The sequence below is a fragment of the Sus scrofa genome, chromosome 6, assembly GCF_000003025.6.
Source record: "Sus scrofa isolate TJ Tabasco breed Duroc chromosome 6, Sscrofa11.1, whole genome shotgun sequence".
Lineage (NCBI taxonomy): Eukaryota > Metazoa > Chordata > Mammalia > Artiodactyla > Suidae > Sus > Sus scrofa.
The window spans coordinates 4,340,001-4,365,327 of NC_010448.4; the positions used below are offsets into that span (position 1 = coordinate 4,340,001).

The 25,327-nt window shown below is 52.3% G+C and overlaps 1 protein-coding gene across 2 annotated transcripts in view; it reads right to left on the bottom strand.

The window, feature by feature from the left end:
- The window catches only part of WFDC1 (WAP four-disulfide core domain 1), a 31,394-nt gene extending 6,272 nt beyond the window's left edge, over nt 1–25,122 (bottom strand). The window contains exons 1-4 of one of the 2 annotated variants that reach the window (XM_005655748.3): nt 24,816–25,122; nt 9,995–10,178; nt 5,958–6,041; nt 4,889–5,026 (exon numbers count right to left, since the gene is read on the bottom strand). In XM_005655748.3, the coding sequence (XP_005655805.1) occupies nt 4,889–5,026; nt 5,958–6,041; nt 9,995–10,178; nt 24,816–24,959 (550 nt within the window). In that variant the 5' untranslated portion in view covers nt 24,960–25,122. 2 annotated transcript variants of the gene reach the window in all.

Consider the following 25,327-nt stretch of genomic DNA (forward strand, 5'->3'; position numbering starts at 1 on the left):
TGGCCCCTGACCCCACAGGCGGAGATGGTGGTTGGGGCGGAACCGGACCTCCTCACACCTCGTGTGTTTTCCCCAAGTGCGACTTTTACAAAATAAATCTATGGATGGGAGCCCCTGCTCAGGGCTGTGGGACCCCGTTATCCTTCTGATGCAGCATCCGGTGAAGTCCATTTATCAGAAGCGAGCATGGGGTCACCTCCACATCTCGGCCTTTGATGCTCACCCAGAATTCGGGTGGGATAAATCAGGAAGCTGGGGTTAACACAAACACTACTATATATAAAAGACATAACCCCCTCCATATCCTGTAGTAACCTACACGGAAAAGGAATCTGAAAAAGAATGGATGTGTGTGTATGTAAAACTGAGTTACTGTGCTGTATACCTGAAACTTACATGGCATTCTAAATCAACTCTACTCCCGGAGAAAATAAAAATTGAATTTAAAACTAAAAACAATAGGAGTTCCCGCTGTGGTACAATGGGATCGGCAGCACCTTGGGAGCGCTGGGTCGCAGGTTTGATCCCCAGCCCAGCACAGTAGGTTAAGGATCTGGCACTGCTGCAGCTGTGGCTCAGGTCACAGCTATGGCTTGGATCTGATCCCTGGCCTGGGGAGCTCCATACGCTGCAAGGCAGCCAAAAAGGAAAAAATAAAGTAAAAATAAAAATGACAGAATTAAAAACAAATAAAAGACCAAGAAGGACCTACTTACAGCACAGGGAACTCTACTCAGTATTTTGAAATAACTTATAAGGGAAAAGAATCTGAAAAAGGATACACACACACACACATATATATAATAACTGAATCACTGTGCTATACACCTGAAATCAACTGGACACTATAAATCAGCTAGACTTCAATAAAATAAAGATTTTTTTTTTTTTTAAAGAAGATACCCTGAGGATCCCGACTCTGCTCTCCCGGAAATCAGAGCTACTGCCTGTGTCAGTGCTCATTTTCCTCCTGAGAAAGACATGAGCTTCTCAAGCGTTAGGGTCCAGGGTCCTGGACTGTCAGCTCTGGAGGGTCCCTGGGCCCGGTGGCAGCCGGCTCTCAGGGGTGACTTGCATCTTGGGCGTGGGCACGAGACCTGCCACTTCTCAGAGCGTCTTGAAAAATGACTATGTAGATTTCTATACACATGGAGACAGAGCGGGGTGGGGTGGGGGGCAGCGAGGGCATGAGGAAGGAAACAGTTTTTGTTTGTTGGTCTTTTGTCTTTTTAGAGCCGCACATGCGTATGGAGGTTCCCAGGCGAGGGGCTGGATCTGAGCTGCAGCTGCCGGCCTACACCTCGGCCAGAGCAACACGGGATCCAAGCCGCATCTGCGACCTATGCGGCAGCTAGTGGCAACACCCGATCCTCAATCCACTGAGTGGGGCCAGGAAGTGAGCCTGGGTCCTCACGGACACCGTGTCAGGGTCTTAACCCACTGAGCCACAACGGGAACTCCCCCTTCTTGGTGCCACTTAAGACAGAAAGTATTTCAAATACACAGTGGAAAAAAAAAAAAAAAACTTAAAATCAAAGGCTTCTGCCTTGGCTACCAGGGTGAGCCTCTCCTCCCCAGGCCTGCTGCTCCAAGGGAAGCTGTTGGGATTTCTCCAAACTCCTGCACAATGACCAATAATTGTGCTAAGTGACAGCCCTCTGGGGATGAGGCCCGGGGAACTTCACCTCCAGTTCCATCTAGCAGGTCCCAGCATCCCTGTGGGGCGGGAGGGGCAGGCACACAGCCTTGGGCTCCGGAGCACGTGGGTGGCCTAGAATTCCCACTCTGCCGCCTGTTAGGGGTGTGCGTCGTCTGGGCAGGTTTCTGCTCTCAGGTCCTCCTGCTTCCCTAAGACAGGTGACAGTGACGCACATCTGTGGGGGACCTACTCCGTGTCAGACCCTGCCCTCAGCACTCTGTAAGTGGGCTCTCATCCAAGCCTCATACCCGCCCCCAAAAACCAATTACTATCATGATCCGCATTGATCCATCTTACAGATAAAGAAACTGAGGCCAAGAAAGGCTAGGCTAGCTCCCCACGGGGCACCTGGGAAGAATGGTGCAGGACTGGAACCCGTCGCAGCAGTTCTGATGCTGCTGCCTTAATCTAACTCTTAAAATCACACTCCACGCACTTCCCATTGTGTCTCAGCGAGCTAAGAACCTGACGTGGTCTCTGTGAGGATGCGGGTTTGATCCTCAGCCTTGCTCCATGGGTTACGGATCCAGCATTGCTGCAAGCTGCTGCTTGGAACCCCTGCAGCTTTGGCTCAGCCGTAGGCCACAGGTGTACCTCCCATTCGACCTCTAGCCTGGGAACCTCCAAACGCCACAAGTGCAGCCATAAAAAATAAAGAAAAAAAATCACACTCCCTGCTGCTTTTGGTCACAGTTCACCCTCGCAGGCTCGCACTGGAGCCTCACGGAGCAGCCACAAGGGCCTCAGGGCCTCGAGAACCGCAGGCACCATCAGTGCAGTCACCTGTCTGCTCATCACTTATCTCCACCCTCGAAGTGGGTCTTTTTGAGCGGATTTGGTCCCTCGAGAACTGGTTTGAACTGGTCTGGCTGACCCTGGTGCTGGAGGTCACAGAACTGAACAAGCAAGATCAGGAGATGAGAAATGCCAAGGAATTCCAGGCCTTTCCAGCTACAAAAAGGACATTCTGGTTTAAAGGACTCCTGACTCCCCCCTCCCCACCCCCCGCCCCGGGCCCCACCTCTCTTTTGGAAAAGGCTGCTCCTTCCATATTCCAGCAGGTTCCTAGAGGCTGACCTGCCCTTGGGGTTGTGTGTGCAAAGGGCTGCATACCCCGTCCATACGTGCTGCAATGTGGTGTCTGCAGATGCAGTGACGCAAACAGAAAGGATTCTGTTCGGTGAAGTCACTGGTAGATCAACTCACTGACTCATCACAGAGTCTGGGAAGCAATTTAATGATCACACGCCCAGTTTACAGATAAGGAAAGTGAGGCCTGAAAAGGCTGGGCTATTTGCTACACACACAGCATCGAGGGGCCAGGTGGCCATGGGCTGTCTGGGATCCTGGCTGTCTGGCCGGAAAACCCTCTCATGACCACAAACAGCAAGTGGGGTGTGGAAGAAATCTGATTCCTGGTTTGCTTCTGGCCTTTTTTTTTTTTTTCCCAAAGCTCAGAATTCCAGGAACCAGGATTCTTGAGACAGATCAGTGCCTCATAATTTTATTATTTGCCGTATTTGCAATGATAACAATGCCAGGATTTAATGTCTGTGTCTTTCTTGAAACACCCCAGAGAAAGGAATTCTCAAATCAGGGAGAAAAATGCTTTGGCAGACAACGCACCCCGACAGGTTCTTTTGGCCAAAAGGGTCGCTGTAATGATCCTCAAATCTTTTTTTTTTTTCCCCCAGCCAACCTGAAACATAAGCAAGTGCTGGGGCCAGGGATCGAATCTGTGCCAGAGCAGTGACCTGGGCCATAGCAGTGACAACGCCGGGTTCTTAGCCTGCTGAGCCACCAGGGAACTCCTATTCTTAACCTTGACTAAGGGGCTGTCCTCCGCTATCAGGGCTAAGAGATGCCAAAAGGGGGATGTGGGCCCTGAGGGTGTGGCCTCAAAGTTCCAACGAGCTTTGACCAGGCGACATCTCTCTGAAGTCCCAGATTTCTTCGCTTGCCACACATTCCTGCCAAATTCCAGAGCAAACCTCCCAAACAGATGCTTTGTATGGGGCAGGAGAAGCTTTTAGGTACCCCCTCCAAGAGGTCCTTGCTCTCCTGGGGAAAAGGATGCCAACTATTTAAGTATCACGTGCTAACCTACTGCACCACCAGAGCTCCAGAAAGGATGCAGATGAAAGCCATGCAGCTCCTGCCTGTCGCACATGTATTCCCTGCCTTGTCTCCAAAGAGAAACACTAAATAAGTCACGCTGAACGGTCCAAGCAGAGGGAAGTTAAGGGTTTTCAGGTGATTCAAATTTTGTGCAGTTTAAAATGCAGAGATAGGGAGTTCCCATTGTGGCGCAGCAGAAACGAATCCAGCTAGGAACCATGAGGTTCTGGGTTGGATCCCTGGCCTCGCTCAGTGGGTTAAAGATCCAGTGTTGCCGTGAGCTGTGGTGTAGGTGGCAGACTCGGCTCGGATCTAGCCTTGCTGTGGCTGTGGCGGAGGCCGGCAGCTGTAGCTCCGATTGGACCTCTAGCCTGGGAACCTCCATATGCTGCGGGTGTGGCCCTGAAAAGCAAAAAAATAAAAAAGAAAATGCGGGAGTTTCTGTTGTGGCTCAGTGGTTAACAAACCCGACTAGTAACTGTGAGGTTGCAGGTTTGATCCCTGGCCTTGCTCAGTGGGTTAAGGAGCCGGCGTTGCTGTGAGCTGTGGTGTAGGTCGAAGGTGCAGCTGGAATCCCGCATTGCTGTGACTGTGGTGTAGGCTGGCAGCTGTAGCTCCAATTGGACCCCTAGCCTGGGAACCTCCATATGCCATGGGTGCAGCCCTAAAAAGGTAAAAGACAAAAATAAATGAATAAATAAATAAAAATAAATAAAATGCATAGACAGATGGATATAAAATATCAGCATTTGCTGAGCACTCTCTGCTCTGGCTTCACATGTATGATTTCAACGAATCTCCATAACCCAGTGTGAAGTGGCCCCATTTTACAAAGAAGGAAACTGAGGCTCGGAGAGATGAAACAACTGACCCCAAGGTCAGCCAGGAGGAGGCGGCAGAGGGGGGTCTGCCTGTGTCCAGGGCGGATGAGGAATGAGAGGGGGGAGAGGGAGGGGAGAGGAGGGAGGGGAGGAGGGCGCTGCCAGCCTCCAGCACCACTGGTTTCCTGCAGGACAGGCTCCCGTGCGGGGTTCCACAAGTGCGGGGTGAGGCTCCTGTGCCCACACTCACCTGCCGGCCGGCGCTGCTTGACACACTGCCCGCGGTTGGGGATGCCCTCAGCCATGTCACCTGGGCTCAGGATGTGGCACTCGTAGCCTGAGGGGCAGAGGAGCGGCTCGGCCCCATCCTCTGTGGTGCTGCAGGCCTCTGCTGCGGGGAGGGGGGGACACATGTCAGGAGCTCAGGGGCGGCCCCTGAGCTCTCATCTGCACCCCAGTTTCCAGGCTGTGCTTGGGGTTTCACTCACAGAGGCATGTGCACACACACACACACACACACACACATATACACATACACACACACAATGGCAGCCCATACTCACATAATCCCAGACATACCCTGGCAAGCAGCGTGATGCACATATGTGTATGTTCACTGCCATGTGATGAAACACACATGCTCGTGCTTAGAGTCACATGCACACACACGTTCACACGCCCAAATCCTATACACACGGCACACACCCATTTTCACTGCCCCACAAATCCTAACACACACACACAGAGCCAACCCCACCCACGTTCAGATGCACACAAATCCCACACATGCGCACGCCCACACCTGCCGTCACACACGTCTGTGTGAACACAGATGCACAAATACCCAGACACCCAGCTACAAGCACAGTCTATGGGACACGGCCACACACACAAAAGTGTGTGGAGTCACAAGCACAGCTGCACAAACGCAACAGTGCTCACTCACAGGTGCTCGCTCACACCCCCGCCCTCACAGCGCTCCGGGCCCCTGGGCCGCTCCTTCTGGAAACTGCTCTCTACCTGCCCAGGGAGGAGGCCTCGACCGCAGGGAACAGGGAACCCTTTATGCTCATCTCAGGACCTGAAACCCCGGCCCCTCCCTCTCCCTCCCCCGCCTCGGGAGGGGCCAGTTCCCAGGGACTGCAAACCCCCCACTGTTCTGGGGATTCTGAGAACCTGGCCAAGCCCCAGCCAGCCCCGTCCGAGGTGGCGAGGGTCTGAGAGGGCTGGGCGGAGGCTGCCCCTACTCATGTTTCCTGGCAGGACCGTGACCAGGAGGGACCCTGGCTCTGCCATGGGTTGGCAGCACCTGCAGGTACCTTGCAACGTTTCCTCAGGACCATCCAGGAGCCAGCCGTTGCCCCCCAGCCATCGAGGTTTGGGCTGCACCAGCCAGTCTAAAACTGACAAGATAAACAAAGCATGGTTAAATCGAGGCCCTCCTTGGGCAGCTGAGAAGTGCCCCAGTCTCTGGGGCCGGGGAGCCTACATCTCATGAGGAAACACAGAGGCTCCCTGTGGGAGAAGCAACCTGGTTCTCCAGCAAGAATTCACCCCTTCCTTTTCGTAACAGCACTGGGAGTTGCAGCCAGGCACTGGGTGGCCACACTGGAGACTACATTTCCCAGCCTCCCCTGCAGTGAGATGTGGCCATGTGACTGAGTTCTGGCCAATGGGATGTGAGCAGAAATGATGCTGCTCCTCCCTGTCTTGCCTTTGCACTGGTGCCTCCCTCCCTCTCCCTTCCTGCACACTGGGAGCCGCTGACCAGGTGGAGCCACAGGACGGAGGGAACCTGGGTCCCTGGATGACTGTGGAAGAGAGCCACCTGCCTGCCATGGACCACGCGTCCACTCCGGCCTTTTAACCACGGGGGAAGTAAACACCTAAGAGATGAGGCTCCTAAGTGTACGGATCCTTTTGTTACAGCAGCCTGGCCTCTTCTCTAACCAATACATTTTCAGCAGTAAGAGTGACCCATGAAAAGTAGATCGAAGGGGCTTCAAAACTCAAAATAGGGGCTGAAAACCCAAGTATCTCTGGGGACATAGGGAAGAAAGGTAACTTAAAGGAGAAAGGCAGGCCGAGCAGGGCCATGGCACACCGGAGCATGTTCCTGCCTTGATGGGTTAGCGGCTGGTCAGCTCCCAGCTCTTCTCGGTGTTTCCAGAGTCTGCAGGTTGTTTTTTTGTTTGTTTTTAAGTCTATATTTCAAAGTACACGAGCACATAGTTTTTAAATGTAGGTGATTAATTTTTAAAAAATTGTAAGCCCTTTGGAGGTCGAGTAAGACTAGTCTGGGATCACATTTGTTTATGACCCCTGCTTTAGTCTGACTCCAAAATACGACAAAAATAAAGGGGCTGATGTGCTGTCTGGCACCTTTGAAAGCAGACAGATAGGTATTGGTAAACAGGCTGCTTAGTTTTTTTCCTTTAAAAGAGCAGACTATGGTTATAAGACGGTTGCTCTCAGCGTGGAAATGAAAACAACAGAACAAACCAGGAGTTTGCAACTCCTGAGAGAGAGAGGTGACAGGATACGGTTCCGCTGCCTCTATTTCCACCCTTTTGGTTCTTCCGTCCACTCTGGACTTAAAACATTAAATGTCACTGGTAATGTTTTTAACATGAACATATGCAAATGTTAGAAATGTGAGAAAATGTATTTTTAGGAGTTCCCACTGTGGCTCAGCCAGTTAAGAACCTGACATAGTGTCCGTGAGGATGCGGGTTAGATCCCCAGCCTCACTCAGTGGGTTAAGGATCTGGAGTTGTGGCAACCTGCAGATCAGGTTGTAGATGTGGCTTGGATCCAGTGTGGCTGTGGCTGTGGCTGTGGTGTAGGCCAGCAACCACAGCTACGATGTGACCCCTAGCCCGGGAACTTCCATATGCCACCAGTGTGGCTGCAAAAAAAAAGAAAGAATTTTCAATGCTATTTTTTACTGAATGGGAACTATTAATATTTCCTCCACAGGGAAATGCACACCTTTTGCTATACTTTTTGGAATACTGAAACTTGGTCAAGGCCTCCCATCAATCTGCCAACTCTAAAGGCTTGGAGACCCAGGGTCTCGCCTCTCTGCTCCCTGCCTAGAACTTCCTGGGATCACCTGCTAAAAAACTCCTTGCACCCAAGAGCTTCTCTCAGGGTCTGCTTTGGAGGGAACCCACACAGAGACTGCAAGGAAGCATCTAAGTTGCTTAGAACAGGGCTTGGGGCAAGTCACCTTTTATGAGCAGTTCTCAACAGTGAGCAATTTTGCCTCCTGAGCAAACATCCATCCATACTTTCCGTTGTCCCAGTGAGGGAGTGGGGTACTACTGCCGCCTAGTGGGGAGAGGCCAGAGGTGCTGCTCAACATCCTCAGCCCCCCAATTAGAATTATCCAACCCCAAATGGCAAGATTGCCAAGGGTGAGAAATCTTGTTCTAGTTATGATCATAATTTTTATTATGACTAATATTTTGAGGCTCTTCCTACTGGCCAGTGAAAGCTAGGCCTTCCTGGATTCATTTAATATTCACGGAGTATCTTTAAGTGCCCAGAGACTGTTGCAGGTGGAGGGGTTACAGCAATGAAGGAAGCAGACCAAACTTTCTGCCTTATGGCCTCCAAGTGGGGGAAACAGTAAACAAAATGCAATCCTCCAGACTGGGCTATGCAGGCAGCTTAAGCAGTGAAGGCAGGAATGGCCAGAGGAAAGATTGTCACTTAGAGAAAGAACCTCCGCTGGGAAAGTGACCACCTCTGCACTAAGATGCGAAGGAGGGACGCAAGGAAGGGAGTTGTGGGGGCGTCTGGAGGAACGGTGTTCTGGGCAGTGAGGGATTCCACACACGGGCCCAGGGGCCCCACGTGTTCACACTCAAAGCCTCCACTGATTGGGACGTCTGTGGAGTCAGAAGATGATGAAACTTCACGTCTGCCTGCTGTGTGACTTTGGGAAAGGGACTTGGCTTCTCTGAGCTCCAGTGTCTTCAGCTGTAAAGCAGGGCTGACAGCAGTCTCTCCACCCCCTGGGACCATGTGAGCATTAAATGAGTTGATGTACGGAAAGGCTATTTGGAGTGTCATGCACAGTTGCACAGTTTGCGCACTGCCCAAAAGCACCTGTTGTAGGTGGCAAGTCAGGCCCCAGGCCCTATCTCAGTCCAAAGGAAGGGACACCTTTTTGACCTGTCTGACCAAATGGGAGTACTTTTATGTGCCTCCCCCACCAGGATGGGGTGCTATTTTGTCCTCCTTAGAAAGAGCCCTGTAGGAGCCAGCGTAGCCAAGACGCAGGACTCAAAGGCAGCAGAGAGTGTAATGATGAGCATTACTAAGGGGGCTGAGCGCTTGTCATCACCGTGACCTTGCCAGCCCCCAAGACCATAACCCAATAACCCAAGTGGATTATTCCTGCCTTGTTGTCAGGGCCACCTTCTATAACAAAGGCCCCGGGGACGGAAGCCTCTGGCTGCAAGTACAGTTCGGACAGGCTGCTGTCCTCCGAGGCTCAGCCTCAAGCAGAGCCAAGAGTGCAGGAAACTTTCCTGCCTCCTATCGCACCTGTGGAGGGGCACTTTTTCTCCACTCAGGCTCCATTCCCTCCCCTTCCAAACCCCTCCAGAAAGAATCTGAGACTCCTCCCCTCCAAAGATGAATCTCTGAGGGCTGTTTCTCCCAAAAAGATTCAAGGGGTTAAGATTCAACAAACATCCTGCTGATTCTCTCCTTCAGGCAGGACGCAGGGCTGAGCACCGCTGAGCACGGCTGGATGCTGGCCCTCATTTCAATCCGCCAGCCAGTGGATTTTGTCTGCATCTGCATCCCTCACGGGTCTGGCAGGTCTCCATCTCCAAGACCCCCAGGGCCAGGCATCATGAGGGAAGTGGGCCTGCAGGGGTGGGTGGTCCCTGTTAAAGGGGAGGCCCCCACTGCTATCTAGGGACACCTGAGGCTCCAGCAGATGGAGGGCCAGGGAATGCGGGCCAGTACTTTTAAGAAAAGCTGGAAATCTTTTCTTTTTCTCTTTCTTTCTTTCTCTCTCTCTCTCTCTTTCTTTCTAATGAGAAATTCCCCATCTTCACAGGAGCGGGCACTGTTCCTGGAACCTGTGTCCCCACGACTGGAGCCCTCCGGCTGCAGCGGTGACATCCGCATACAGCAGGCGTCCAGGGCATCCACCTTGATGTTTGCTCAAGGTACACAATGTTCCCATTTCACAGAAAGGTCCGCCCAGGTGCCCAGGCTTAAGTCCAGCTGTTTCTCCGGTCGGGCAGCGTCGTGCAGGACCGCTCCTCAGCCGTGCCGGCCCCCGACCCATCTCCCCCATCCCCACCTCAGCCCCAGGCCCGGGGCCGCCTACCTGGCGGGGGCGGCACGGCCTCCAGGCAGGCGTAGGCGCAGCCGTTGTAGCAGCAGCGCCGATGTCGCGGACACTCGGAGTCGGCCTGGCAGCGCGTCGCCTGGCAGGCGCCGGGGGGCAGCGAGCGCGGGGGCGGCGGGCAGCGGTCGGCACGGGGCTGCCGGAGTCCGCCAGCCTCCTCGGCCTGCGGGGAGAGGGCGGGGTCAGCGGGGCGGGGCGGGGCGGCCGCAGCCGCAGGGGGCGGGGCCGGGGCGGGGCCGAGGGCGGACCCCAGCCCCGCCCCTGCGAGCTGGGCGCCGCCGGCGAGTCTCTGGGCCTCTCTGAGCCGCCGCCTCCTCGCGTGATCACAGCACAACCAACTTCAGCCGACCGCTCTGAGGATAAAAAGATGCTGTTTCTCTTTGTAACAGCCCCAAACTGAAACGACTGTACGCCCATCAGCAAGAAAAAGGATAACGTGATCGGGCGGAGCTGTATGTTAAGTGCCTACCCTGATATGTACAAACACTTCCAGATGCATACATAGATATTTCTATCTATACATGTATATTTCTTATAATCCATGTTTATATAGAGCTTTGAGAATTTACAAATCATACACGAAATGAATAAACTCACACAACAAACAGCTTGGATAAACCTCACGAATACTGAGAAAAAAAAAGCCAGCTCACAAGAGGACATATAGTGTGAATCCATGTACATTTTTGTTCAAAAACAGGCAAAGCTGATGTCTGGTGTGAGAAACGAGGAAAGTGGTCACTGAAGGGGTGGTGACCTGAAGGGCGCCTGGGGGGTCCCGGGGGCTGACTCCGTTCTGTGTCTTTTTTCTTTTTGGCTGCATTCCCGGCATGTTCAAGTTCTCGCACAAGGGATCGAATCGCCACAGCGGTGGCGTCGCCGGAACCTTAACCCACTGCGCGGGGCCGGGATGAAACCGCGCCAACACAGAGACAAGGTGCATCAGGAACCCACTGCACCACAGTGGGAACTCCCATTCTGTTTCTTGATCTGGGCGTTGATTACAGTATGTTCGTTTTGTGGGGATTCGTGGAACTGGACTCTGGCTTTTTGCACTTTTTGGTATAGTTTCAATAGAAAGTTAAAAATACACTATGTAGCATATAGGAAGTAAGGCCGCATGACCAAGAAAATAAGCATTTTAGAGGTGGAGTCGGGAAGCACCCGTCGTGGGGGGAACGGCGCTCTGCTTCTGGATTTAGGGGGTGAATGTGTGGAAAGCAGGTCTTACATATCCCTACACACACACACTTGCAGAGTGGGTTCACTAGGGGAAAAAAAACCACCCCGGGTGGCCCCGCTTCCTGCTCATGCCTGAACCGCCCCTCCCATCTCAAACGCCTTACCTATTTATCTCCCAATCTGCCCAGTGTATACATATTTCAAAATCCTGCCTCTTGCACTGTCCAAATAAATAATGCCTGTGTGCAGACTGCAATAGCAGGTAGCCACTAAAACCAGCTTATGAGCGATCCCTAAGAGACGGTGGATCGTGAAGAAAATTAAGGTGTAGCAGTTTGTATGCACTGCACCTATGTTTTAAAATATACATCTGCACACACATGTAATATGCAGCTATTTGTACAGATCCAGAACATTTTTGGAAGGATATATGAGAATACAAACCAATTGTTGCCAAAAACTGCCTCCGAAGAGAAGAAATTGTTTCCAAAAATGAGGGAAATGTCTCCTTATGGCACTCTTTTCTCCTCATTGCATGCTCTTTTGCATGGTTCCCACGTGGAAAATGTTTTTGCCAATGACACATTTTTTTTTTTATTTAAAGAAGACACTTTAAACATTTTAAAAGAAGAAGTATTTATGAAGAATTCCTGATGACAAGAAAAGCCCTTACGAGCATGACAACGTGAGAAAAAAGAATGCATATATGCAAGTGTGCCTGGGTCACCTTGCTGTACAGCAGAAAATCAGCAGCACACTGTAAACCAGCTATAACGGAAAAACATAAAAATCATAATAAAAAAGAAAAGCCCTTCTGATATCTTAACTTTTTTTTTTTTAAATAAAGGCAAACTCCACAATGGCACGTGCCCTCAAAGGTCAAGGATGTTTGTACATCGTCCCCCACACTGATTGCAGGGGCTGCAACTCCACGCACTGCTCCCAAGGCCCTCTAGGGCGCGTCAGGTCACCAAGAACAGGTGCGGACCAGACGGCTCTGCCAATGGGTGCAATCACCAGGACCGGGGGTTTTTCAAACTACCTCCCAGGGACCCCCAGGGGCTAAGACTTAGGGCCAGGAGGTAAGGAAACGGTGACCGAGTGAGGCTGGGGGCAGCCTGGGGAGGGTGGGGCTCCTCGTCCCAGCCCTGCTTCACCCAGAGAATGCATTTTTTAAAATATATATAAGTATAGCTGATTTCCAATACTGTGTTAGTTTCAGATGTAAAGTGACTCATTTATATATGTAGGTATTTTTTTCAGATTACTTTCCATTATAGATTATAAGATATTTAGTATAATTCCTGTGCTATTAGTAATCCCTTGCTGCTTATCTATTTTATGTGGCTTGTACCCAGCGAATTTTTCTTTGCTCCCTTACATAAATCATTTAATTGGTGAAAAGAAAAAAACGCATACGAAGCCAACATCTGGCAGAAAGGAAGCCAAAGCAGAAGGGAGATCTTATAACTCCTGCATCTTCTAACCCTTGGTTCAGCTGTGTTGCCACCCCCTGCTCGGCGGGTCCCCTTAATTCCTCGCAAATAATTTCCCAGCTGCAGGCGGGGCACACAATCCCGCGCCATTAGCTCTCAGTTTATTTTCTTCAGAATGAACGACATTGGAGCCATGGTGGAGCCTCAGTGGAACCCTAATGGGAGGTGACAGCTGCCCGGCCTCCTTCAGGGGGTGACGCAGGATGCCTGCGCGTAGCGGGAACGGACGACTGGGTTTTCCGCCCAGCCTGTTGCCACATCAAGCCTCGTTTGTGAAATTTACAGATCAGACGGCAAACGCTTTCCTCCGCCGCCGCCGCCTCCCGGGCGGTGCCTTCCCCAGGGTAGCCCCCCCAATAGAGCTCGGGGAGAGATCCATTTTTCGATGCGCCACTGCTCTCCAGGGAAAATCCAAATGTCAGTTTCTCACAAGTCGGAGAGAACAAAAGAGATAAGCGCCTTAGAAGTCAAATCGCCCAAGTGATTTATGGCGCGGCTGCAACAGCAGATGGTCCTGGGTGATAAAGAACCGATTTCACCGAGGAGCCCAGATTAAAGGATTAAATGTTTTGAAAAATATTTCATGTCATGCAAGGTGAGGCTCACAGAGGGTCCTAAACAAAGGACCTTTCCTGGCCTTCTGTGAAAGAACAGTTTTCTGACCAAGGAAATAAAGAGATCACTTCCCAGCCCATGGGGGATGGGGGTTTAAAAGTGAAAGGCCGAGGTCCTCCGAAGGCCCCACACCGCTCCACTTCTCTAACCTCCCTCCCTTCTCCCACCACTGTTCCCTCGCTCCTTCCTGCCTCGCTGAGGTTGCACCTCCGGGCCTTTGCACAGGCTGTGCCTTGCTCAGCGGATAACCACCTGGCTCCGGCTCCCGCTTCCTCCAGGTCTCTGCTCACGTGCGCCCTCATCTGGCGCTCCCCGTTCCCCGCAGCCTGCCTTAGGTGGCTCCAAAGCCGCATCATCCTTGGGAGAACGGTGTACAGACCGCCACCGTTCGACTTATTTCTCTTTGTCCCCTTAGACGTGCTCTCCTAGGACTCCGTTCTCTTCCCACCTGTGTCCCCAGCACCTACGACAGGAACTGGCATGCAGCAGGTGCTCAGTTCATATTTGATGGGGTTGAACCAAAGCTGTGATGATGATGATAACGAAGGCATGACTGTGATGGTGATGGGCAGCACTTCCTGGCAGTCTACCCCATGCCAGGCATCCTTCTGGGCGTTTCCATGTACCAACTGATCAACTTACACGCCATCCCAGTGCAGGTGATCCTGAAGACCAGGCAGCCCCATTGACATGAAACTGTCCCTCCGTGTTTAACACTGCATCTTGGGAGTTCCCTGGTGGCCTAGTGGTTAAGGATCAGGCATTGTCACTGCTGGTTCAGATCACTGCTATGGCGTGGGTTTGATCCCTGGCCTCAAGGAACTTCCGTGTGGCGCAGGTGCGGCCAAAAAATACTGCATCTTCCCCAGCCTCCTCCTTGCCTCTGTTCCCTCCATTCAGAACGCATCCCTGCCTTTGCTCACCTAACACCTCTTCCTCCTTTGGGAGAACTGAGACGCTGTGTCCCATCTTCATGTGTGTCAAGACTGATGTCCCTAAGGCTGAAACCTCATAAACAGTCAGGCTGAACTGCTCGGGGGTTTGAGCTCAGGTGTGAGAATCAGATGAGTCTGGCTGGGACCCCTGTCACTGTGGGATCATACAGGAAATTCAGCGACCTCTCAGAGCCTCTGTTTTCCTCACCTGCTAAATGGGTACAGAAGCAAGTGCCCGCTCCAGGGGTTTGCAGAGAGAGTGGATGTGGTCACCCCTGGGGTGCGAGGCTCAGCGACGTGCATCCACTGGTTTTATGATTCCCTCTATTTTTGTGGACTCCATGGCCTCAGGCAGCTCGGGTCCCATAGCCAGGATCTGCTGCATGCTCTTCAACTCGAGGTGGCTCCACTCTTCGCCTCTGCCAGTCTTCCCTGCCTCCTCCCTCCTTCCCGCCCTCCAGCGCTCACCCACGACGATGGTTTAGGGGTGAGGCTGACGCAGATGCAAAAGAAACCTATGAGCCTATCTCTGCCCCCGAGGAGTTTGGGACCTCAGTGGGGTGTGAAGAAACAGAAGACCTTCCGAAGCGATGCCATCATTTCTGGGAGGGTGGGGGGAGGGGCGAGGTGGTGGTGGGTGTGGCACAGAAGCAGCAAAGTTCCTAAGGGAACTCTGAGGGTCCCCTGTAGGTACTACTGCTGTCCCCATCGTACAGGCGAGGAAACCGAGGCACATGGGCACTGCATGGGGGAGCACCAGGCTCAGAACATGGGCAGTCTGATCGCAAATGAGGGTAGGGTAGGCAGCATGGGCGAAGATCTCACCGTGTGCCAACGCTGTGCTGGGTCCTCACCCACTGAATCTCACTATAACCCCCCAAGGTCACTGATAGTATTAACCCACTTGCCTGACAAGGAAACAGGCGCAGAAATACCAAAAGCACTTGTCCCAGGTCACACGGCAGACGCAAGATTCAAGCCTGGGTCTGTCTGACTCTGGCTTTTTCCTGTCCCGGGAGCTTGGCTCTGAGGAGCTGCTTCCGTCTAGCCCATGAGATTCCTGTGGCTTTGCCAGCTTGGGGACCCCCTGCTCACATGCCCCTGCCTCCCACCTGCCTGTGGACCAGCCCCAGCTCTGGATGTAGTCATGGAACTGCTGTCCCCAGGGACACGTTTCTGGAAAGAGCTCATCCTGGCCCCTGCTCTCTGCAGCCAGCCTTCCCCTCTGATGCCACGCAGCCAAAAATAAGATAACAGCATGTCCAATCCCTCTGACAAAAGAGGCAGCTCTCCCCAGACTGGCAAGATCCTTTATGAAAATCCCAGACCACTCACCGTGCCCACCTGGCATTTTCATTCCTGCCCAGGGAGTGTAAGGCAGGCTGGCTTCAAAGCAGCTGCCGAACTTATATTTATGGTACAGATCAGACAAGAACGTGCCGGCGCCGAAAGCCCTACTTGGATAAAGATGGTTCCGTTAAGGTTTCAACCTGGTGTCTATTTTTTTTTTTTTCCATTCCTTGAGGGGATAGTTTTGGAAGCCTCTAGATTTGCAAAGCCATTCTGCTGCTGCTCTCCTTAGGACACAGTTCTGGGCTGCTTCAGTGGGAAGCCCAGTTCCGTGGGTCTAAATCCAGATTCCACCGGAGCAAACAGCTGGATACCCAACCAGAGGAGGCTGGATCAATGATTAATGGCACATCTGTGCCTTGGAACCTCACAGGGCCCTTGGAGAAGAGGACGCAGGTCTGTTACAGGAACATAGTTCATGTGTGATGAAAAATGCCAAGTGCAAACCAGAATGAATAATAATCCAGACTCAAGTTCCACATATTGGAGGATCACAGCTGTGTGAAACTTATGGAGACAGGAAGCAGATTGAAGGTGCTGGGGGTTGGGGGGGAGGGGAGGGGGGGCAGCTGTTTGATGGGTACAGGGTTTCTTTTTGGGGTGATGGAAATATTTTGGAACTAGATAGAGGTGGTGGTTGCACAACACTGCAAAGGTACTACATGCCACTGAATGGACTGCTTTTGTTGGGTTAATTTTACATTATGGGAACTTTATCTCAATAAAAAAAATTTTAAACCATATGAGCAAAATACCATTAAGGAAACACTATGAGCTGAGTGTAACTGCTTCATGGAAAAGTCTAGGTGCACGTGCGCACGCGCACACACACCCACACCCACATCCCAACAGAGTCTATGTTTTACAGGGAAAATTTAGATGCTTTTTACTTGATGCCTTTCTGTATTGTCTCCGTGTGTTTCACAGTAAACATCATTGTTTTTATAATCAGGGAAAAAACGTAAACCATTTCCATTTAAGGAGAAAGAATCCAGGCTCTATAGCTGCCCCAGTTTACCCGCATCGCCCACCCCCTTCATTCCTGGGCAAGAGCTTTCTGTTTCGTTGGAATGTTCCAGAGACTTAACAGCCTGACCCATAAAAATGCGCCCAGGACTGGTTTGCTTGGTGCAGGAAGAAAGCCAGATTCCCTCTAAGCTTTACTTGCTCTTCCTCTGGAATTCGGACGTCAAAGATCTAAAAATACGTGTCTCTCTGGAACACAGGGCTTGCAGTCCAGTGTGGCTGACGAATGCCACTTCCTGACGCCTGGGAATTTGGCTCTAGGAGCCATTTGGTGCTCGGCTAATGGGACTTTCTTGAAGAGGTACTGAGCCATCTGGGCTCTCACACCACGACAGTCCACTCCAGTGTATGTCGAGAGCAAGGCTGCACACTCAGCTGCTCTCCATGGAGCCCCACTCTGCACCTGAAAGTCTTCCAGAACTTTCCATCCCGCTTCGTCTGTTTTCGAAAGCTTTCATGTAACTGATTCATTTATTTCATGGTAAACTCACAGTTCCCGGGCCTACTATGAGCCGTGCACAGGCTGCATCTGAGCTGAACCGAACCAGAAGACATGGCCCGTGCCTTCACATGGCTCAGCTCCGGACCAGCGACAAATAGAAATCAACCAAACATCGCACAGAGAAAAGCAAAGGAATTGCTTTCTTGGGTTTATCTGTGAAAGCAGATGATGCGAAACTAAAGGCCAGAATAAGAAAAAAACAACCATTCAGGTCATCATAAGGGAGCTATAATGTTAAGAAGGAGAAGTCAAGAAATTGTGAAAACTTTTTTTTTTTTTTTTTTTTTTTTTTTGCAGTCCCTGCGGCGTATGCAAAAATTCCCAGGCCAGGGATCGAACCCAAGCCACAGCAGTGACAATGCCGAGTGCTTAACCACAAGGCCACCAGGGAACTCCGAAAAGTTTTAAAAGCGACGTAAGGGGTGTTCAGGCATCAGGGACCAGCTCTCTGAGGAGGGGACCCCCAAAGCTAAGACAAGTCTCCCCAGGAGACTTCACAGAATCCTAAGAGGGACCTCAGGTTCCCACTGCTTTTTCAAAAGATTATCATGGTAGGTAAAAGACATACGACATAAAATTTGCCATTTTCACCATTTTCAAGTGTGCAATTCTAGGGCACTGATGAAATGCACAGTATTGTGCAACCACCACCTCTATTTCTAAAAACGTTTACATCACCCCAAACAGTCATTCTTTTTTAAAAAAAATGTTGTGTGTGTTACTGGAAGAATCCTATTCTCATTAAGCAGCTCCTCCTCTTTCCACCTCAGCCCCCAGCACCCTCTAACCTACTTTCTGTCACTGTGAATTTGCCCTTTTTGAACATGTCACACAAATAGCTCCTATGATATATGGCTTTTTTGGACCAGCATCTTTCACTGAGCATGATGTTTCCAGGGTTCATCGAGGCTGTAGCATGCTCAGTACCTCTTTCCTTTTTCACAGCTGAATAATATTCCACCGTGTGGCTAACACCTATTTTGGGGACCCATGCGGAGCTCCTGGACATCCGGGCTGGTTCCACTTGTGTTGCCGTGACCAGCGCCGCTACAGACAGTCAGGTATGCCTCCCCCTGCTTTCCTGTCTCCCTCCCTCTCCCATAAGCACTCCTGGATGCTTTTTCCCTCATTTGTTTCTACCTGGAATTAACCTCAGGACTGAAATCTCAGGTAAGGAAGCCAGGTTCAGGGAGGAGAAAACCCCAACTTCACACCATTCCTTTTCCTTCCTTCCTTCTGCTCATCCCTCCAGCTCACCCCTCTTATCCTTAAAATGTTTCTGAGAGCCTGCGATGGGCCAGGCCCTGCACGAGGCCCCCAGGGATGACCCCGCCGACAGGGAGCACTTCACCATGACGTCCCATGTCCCCTCTCTCCAGCCCCCAGGGAGGACCCACAGGGTCTCGGCCAGGAACTGAGCAGCCCTCCCTCCAGATGTGCATCCTGGTGGCCCTGCTGACGGAGTCCTGCAGGGGTACAATCCCAGGTCTTGCAGGGAGCGAGGAAAGCCTCCAGGACTCTGAGGACCCAACGACAGCTTCACCCGTCCACGGCCGGAATGGGGCAGTGGTGAGCCACTCCCTGCTTTGGCCTTGACTTCCTCCCCTGGGAAATGTCTACACCAGGCTGCTAGGTGCAAACAACAGAACTGACTGCATCCGTTTGCAGAAGCTGCTCCATGAGGGTTCTAGCCTGCCGTAACCACACACGGGCTGCCTGGTTTAAAACAGCGAAAATGTGTCATCTCCCAGCTCTACAGGCTGAAGTCCAAAGTCAAGGTGTCAGCAGGGCTGGTTCCTTCTGAGGCCGGGGAGGGGAGGGTGTCTGTTCCAGGCCTCTCTCCTGGTGGTTCCTGGAGATCTTTGGAGCAACGTGGCCTGAGAAGCATCACTCTCACTTCTGACTCCGGCCTCACACAGCCCTCTCCCCGTGCCTCTGTTCTGTGCCTCTTGTCTTCCTCTAAGCTCACCAGCCACACGAGACTAAGGGCCTCCCTCACTCCCATATGTCCCCATCTTAGCTGATCACACTACCGTGTCCCTATTTCCACATAAAGTCACACACCCAGGCCCCAGGGCTTAGGACGCGAGCAGATCTTTTGGGGGAGGGGGGAACACAAATCCACCACACAGATCTGAGACCAGGATTTCAGGGCAGGGGGGTCTATTTGCAAGGGGACCCCAGGGAGCTCCCGAGGGGCACTGGGGACATGAGACGGGGAAGGGAGGGGTCGTCCAGGGACCATTCAAGCACAGATGACTGCCATGGGCACCCAGAGCTCAAACCCAAGGGGACCCTCTGAGAAAGCATCCAGTCACTCTTTAGAGGCTTCCCACCTGGGGATGAGGAAGTGGGGCCACCCAAACAGACCCAACATTTGGCCCATCCTGCGCACCAGCCAAGCGGGCTCCATGGGCAGAGCTTCCAGGATGAGGTGAGGACTTCAGGACTCAGGGAAGGATGAGAGCACAGGGGTGGTATATGCACAGCTCCGGGCCACCTGCCTCTCCCACTCCTGCCAACTTAGCAGAAAACCAAAGAGGCACTAGAAAACTCTGGCGCCAACAGAAGTAACCAGAGAGAGGAGGCCCAGCCTGGAGAGACCAGGGAACATGCCTGGCACAGGCTGCCACCTGCCACAGTGCCTCTGTGCCCAGATGATGCAGCCCTGGGCAGGCTAACTGCAAAGGGACAGCCCATTCCACGCTAAGCCTTACAAGATGCACCCCTGGCTCCTGGCTGCTGCAGCTGGTAGTGCCCCCTCCGCTGGGCAAGCATCTTGGGGCAGGGTGCAAACCGCAGAGCCATTTCCACCTGGCCTGGATGGGAGCTTAAGGGACAAAACAGACCCAAAGCCACAGTCACACCTAGGGGGGCCATCAGGCTACATGGTCCCCAGGCTGACAGGGCAGCCACAATGCATGCTACTGGGGAGACGTGTTCAAAAGATCCTGAGATAACGCATGGCGAATGCTTGCCCTGACACACAGGACACACTCAATAAAGAATGGCTCTTACAACCTTCATCAAATGCCAGGTAAGCAAAGCCCAGAACACAGCACAGTGCTGACCTTAATTCTCCAGGAAGGCTCTTGGGCCACTGACTAACATTGCACTTCCTGGAGTTCCCCTCATGGCTCAGCAATAACAAACCTGACTAGTATCCATGAGGACGTGGGTTGCATCTCTGGCCCCGCTCAGTGGGTTAAGCATCCAGCATTGTTGAGAGCTGTGGTGTAGGTCACAGAGCCAGCCTGGATCTCCAGTTCCTGTGGCTGTGGCCGGCAGCTACAGCTCTGATTGGACCCCTAGGCTGGGAACTTCCTTATGCCCCACGGGTGTGGCCCTAAAAAGCAAACACAAAAACCAAAAAAGTCTCCACATCCTAAACTATTCCATGCCAACTTATCCAGCCTCCTAAATACCTGGTTCTGCCTTTGTTTTGCTTTGATTTGATCAGGACACATATAGAGAAGGTGTTGACCCGCACACGGAGCTGCGGGTTCTTGCCGTCTTTCCCCTGGACTGCAAAGCAGCACTGCCACCTGCCTCTCTGCAGATGAGGGAACAGAGGCTCACGGAGGACAGGCCCTCTTCTCCTTATAAGTCTCCCCAAAAGGCCTGTCCTGACTTCCCCTCTGGCACTGTCTCTTGGGCAGAAAGATGCCTATAGCATCCAGGCAATCCCCCCTCCCCCGCGGCTACTCCGCCAAGGGGCGGGGCTTTGAAAAGGGGAGGAGCCTGAACGCAGGATGCCGGAGGCCTTGTGGGTCCAGATTTAACACCAGCTCTCCGCCTGCAACCTCTGCAGATGCCCACGGCGTAAAACCTCCCGCCCTGACTGACATCAAACTACCAAGGTGGAGTTCGCGTCATGGTGCAGCAGAAACGAATTGGACTAGGAACCATGAGGTTGAGGGTTCGATCCTTGGCCTCGGTCAGTGGGTTAAGGATCCAGCGTTGCCACGAGCTGTGGTGTAGGTCGCAGACACGGCTTGGATCTGGCCTTGCTGTGGCTGTGCTGCAGGCCGGCTGCTGCAGCTCCGATTCCACCCCTAGCCTGGGAACCTCCATATGCCGCTGGTACAGCCCTAGAAAAGACAAAAACAAAAAAAAAAAAAAACCAAAAACCAACCAAACAAACAAAAAAACACTACCAACGTGAAGCTGCTAAAAGAGAAGTTGGGAAGAGATGTGTAATAGCACCTTGATAGATGGCATTTCTGCCACACAGATGCCACAGACACAAATGACCCCGAGAGCTGAGAGAATGGTAGGAATGCTACCAAAATCATCAGGAACTGATTCTCCCAAGGAGAACTGACTTTCTTTCTTAACATACATTATATGATTATACATTTATATGACTTAACTTTTACTAAGGGCTCTGTTTAACTCTGAGGAGTGGGTACAAGCTGGCTTCAGCAGCATCCTGGATGTCCAGCCTCCCCTCGCCCTGCCCTGGCCCATAGGGCCCAGGGCCAAGGTGGATGAGCTGACAGCTCAGAGTAGGGCGATGGGGGCCCCCTATGAAGTCTTGCTCCCGAGTGTGTGGGGGCTGCTTCCTATTACTCCTCAATTTCCTGTTGGACATTTGCATGAACGTTAGAATCAGAACTGAAAGGGCCTTGGCCATCACCTGGTCCTCTGCCTTCATTTTCCAGGTAACAACCTGAGGCCCAGAGAGGGGCAGGGAGCAGCCCAAGGCTGCAGAGCTCATTAGAGATGCCACTGAGATGAATTCCTGGGCCAGGTACTCTGCCCAGACTCCCTGCCCAGGCTCCCCAACCTCTGAGCCACTAGTCAGCAGTCTGTCTTTTCCAGGGCTGCCTCTGAGGCATGCTCTTGGCACAAACCTCTGTGTGTAGGCGCTGGAGAGGGAAGCTGATCCTTAGATAACCAGGGTGGGGGGAGTTCCAATCCAGTCAGTGCAAATTACTCAGCGCGCTTGCGTTCTCACAAATGGTGGCCAGAAGTGATTTCAGTTCCAGGCCTGTGTTTTTTAAAAGACCCGCCCCCATCCCCTGTGCACACTATCCCCAAACTTCCCAGGCTCCTTGTGCCTCCTAGTGAGAGGTCACGGCATCTGCTCCTGTGACACTCCAGGACAAGGTGGAGACAAGGCCCGATGGTGTACTGGAAAGTTCTCTGTGGTCCTAGAACCAAAGTGCTGGACACTCAGAGGCCTAAATCGTCCTGTTGGGCCAGCAAAAAGCACAGGGGAATCCAACCTGAGAAGTGTCTCACTCCCTCCTTGCACACGCGTGCCCTCCCCTGTAGCGAGAGGGTTCCAGGTGCACTGCTTCCGCCGCAGTGCCTCAGGCCTCGCTAAGTCTTCTTCTAGGAATGTCCTTCCTCCTCCTACTTCTTAATAATCCTTCAAGATCTGGCCACCTCCTCCAGGAAGCCTTCTGTGACTACATCGTCTCACAAGAGCTCGTCCCCTCCAAGCACTTAGCACTATTTCACCTGCTACTCTGCTGCTTTACACCCTCGTGGGGTCCTGCCTCACCTGTAAAATGTGAGCTGTGGAGGCTGCAATCAGCCTCAATGCCATGCCTGGGGTCATTAAACATTTCCCTCTCCCTCTTCTGGCAGACACCTATTCATTCTTTAAAGCCTCAGGCTGAATGTCCCCAACCCTGGAAAACCCTCCCTGACTCTCTTGGGGGCATAGCTGTACACATTCTTCTGGGCATCCATTGCATTTACCTATAATTTTATTTTTGTCTTTTTTTTTTTTTTTTGTCTTCTTTTTCTTTTCAGGGGCGGCACCTGTAGTACACGGAGGTTCCCAGGCTAGGGGTCTAATTGGAGCTGTAACCGCCAGCCTATGCCACAGCCACAGCCACACAGGATCCGAGCCGCGTCTGCGACCTACACCACAGCTCGTGGCAACACTGGATCCTTAACCCACTGAGCGAGGCCAGGGATCAAACCCTCAGCCTCATGGTTCCTAGTTGGATTCGTTTCTGCTGGACCACAATGTATACACCTTAATTTAAAAACACCCCACTGCACAACAGCCAAGACATGGAACCAACTAAATGTTCATCAATAGATGAATGGATGTGATACATATGTACAATGGAATACTACTCAACCAGAAAAAAGAACAAAATAATGTCTTTCACAGCAACATGGATGCCACTAGAGATTCTCATCCTAAGTGAAGTAAGTCAGAAAGAGAAAGACAAACACCATATGAATCATTTACATGTGGAATCTAAAATATGGCACAAATGAACCACTCTACAGAACAGAAACTGACTCATGGACATAGAGAACAGACTTGTGGTTGCCAAGGGGGAGAGGGAGGGACTGGGAGTTTGGGGTTAGTAGATGGGGACTATTATATTTCGAATGGGTAAGCAACGAGGTCCTGCCATACAGCACAGGGACCTAGAGCCTGTCACTTGGGATAGAACATGATGGAAGAGAGTATGAGAAGGGGAAAGTGTGTGTGTGTGTGTGTGTGTGTGTGTGTGTGACTGGGTCACTTTTCTGGACAGCAGAAATTGGCACAACATTGTGAATCAACTATAATCAAAAATTTTTTTAAAAAATACCCTATTGCTGATGACTGTTAGCCATCCTCTGAGCCTGCAGTGAGTCATGACATTTTTGCAAGAGTCCCACCAAAGATCACTGATCACAGATCAACATAACAAATAGAATACTAATGAAAAAGTTTGAACTAGTGCAAGAATTACCCAAATGTGACACAGAGACACGAAGTGAGCAAATGCTGTTGGAAAAATGGTGCCGATAGACTTGCTCCAAGCAGGGTTGCTACAAACTTGCCTTTAGTAAAACTGCAGCATCACGAAGCACAACAAAACAAGCTGTCCTTGTGCTGTGTGGTTCCTTTCAGTTCTCCTTCATTCTCTGCAACCCCAGCCTGAGGGGGTAATGCGAGTTCCCCAAGGCAGGTAGGGATGTGATGTCTGCACCCCCACATCTAGGGCAATAGGGGCCCAGGCAAACAGTGGCGATCAAACATCCATATTGGATGAAAGGAAGTGAAAGCAACACATCAGTCTCTTTCAGATGGGGTCATTGGTGCTCAGAGACGTCAAACCACTTTCCTGAAGTCACACAGCCAGTCAGCAACAGAGTCTAGATTCAAACCTAGACAGGGCTGCAGGGCGCATGCTTCTCGCCTCTCACCATGGCATGGCATCCCTTTGTATTGCTATCACATGTCACCCAGGCCGCCCCCCCACCAGACTGTGCCACCCTGGAGGGTGGGAGCTGATGCCTCCATCCCACAGGACCGCACACAGCGCCTGGCTGTGTTTCCACTAAATATTTATTGAATGAGTCAGGAACCGCATGGATGCATAATTGCATCCTATCGACATGTGGTTATTGACAGGAGAGGCGCAGCACTCCGTTTTAAGTCCTCCGACTCTTACATCAGGTGCGACGGGTCAGGAGAAAGGAGGCCAAAACGTGTCACTGCCCCCCCTGGGCGTTTTTAGGGACCCCTCGCTTCTTTACTTCCAGGCGTGGAGGCTTTCGAGGGCCGTGAGTTCCATCTGCCTCCCACCCGACTTTGGCACCACTCAGAGACAGACCCCTGCCCTGGACCACCCGCGATGGCGGGGTGGGGGTGGGGGGTCAAATAGTGGGGGGATCACCCGTTCACCCGTTTCCCCCCAGCACCCCCGCCCCCGAGCCGAGGCACTTACGCGGGATCTCTCCGCCAGCCTCACGTGCAGTGCCCGTTTCGAGATATTCTTGGCCGGAGCGGCTTCCAGGAGCAGCAGCAGGAAGCAGAGCGCCCAGCTGACCTTCCTCCGGCCGCTGCCCATCCTGCGGCTGGTCAAAGGCATTTCCTCCCAGACGGTCAGAGGCGAGGGGCCCCCTCGCCGCCGGGTAGGTCCTGGAAGTGGGGAGCTGAAGTGTGCACCGCCTGCCGGACGGCCTCAGCTCCACTCCGGGTCCCTGGGATCATGTGTCTGCACCCAGCCCCGGCCCCCTCCCCACCCCCTCCCCCGACGGTGGCCGCCCGCCCGCCCGCCCGGCCCACCGGGTTATTTTTAGCCGGCCCTATTACATCTGGCCGCAGAGACTGCTCAGAAGGCAGAGGCAGCAGACGGGAGCAACAGGCTGGCTGGGAGACGTGGCCGGGAGTGGCCCTGTCACACTGCGATAATGAGCACTTCCCTGCAGCTGGGCGGGCCCCTCCTCGGACGGTGCC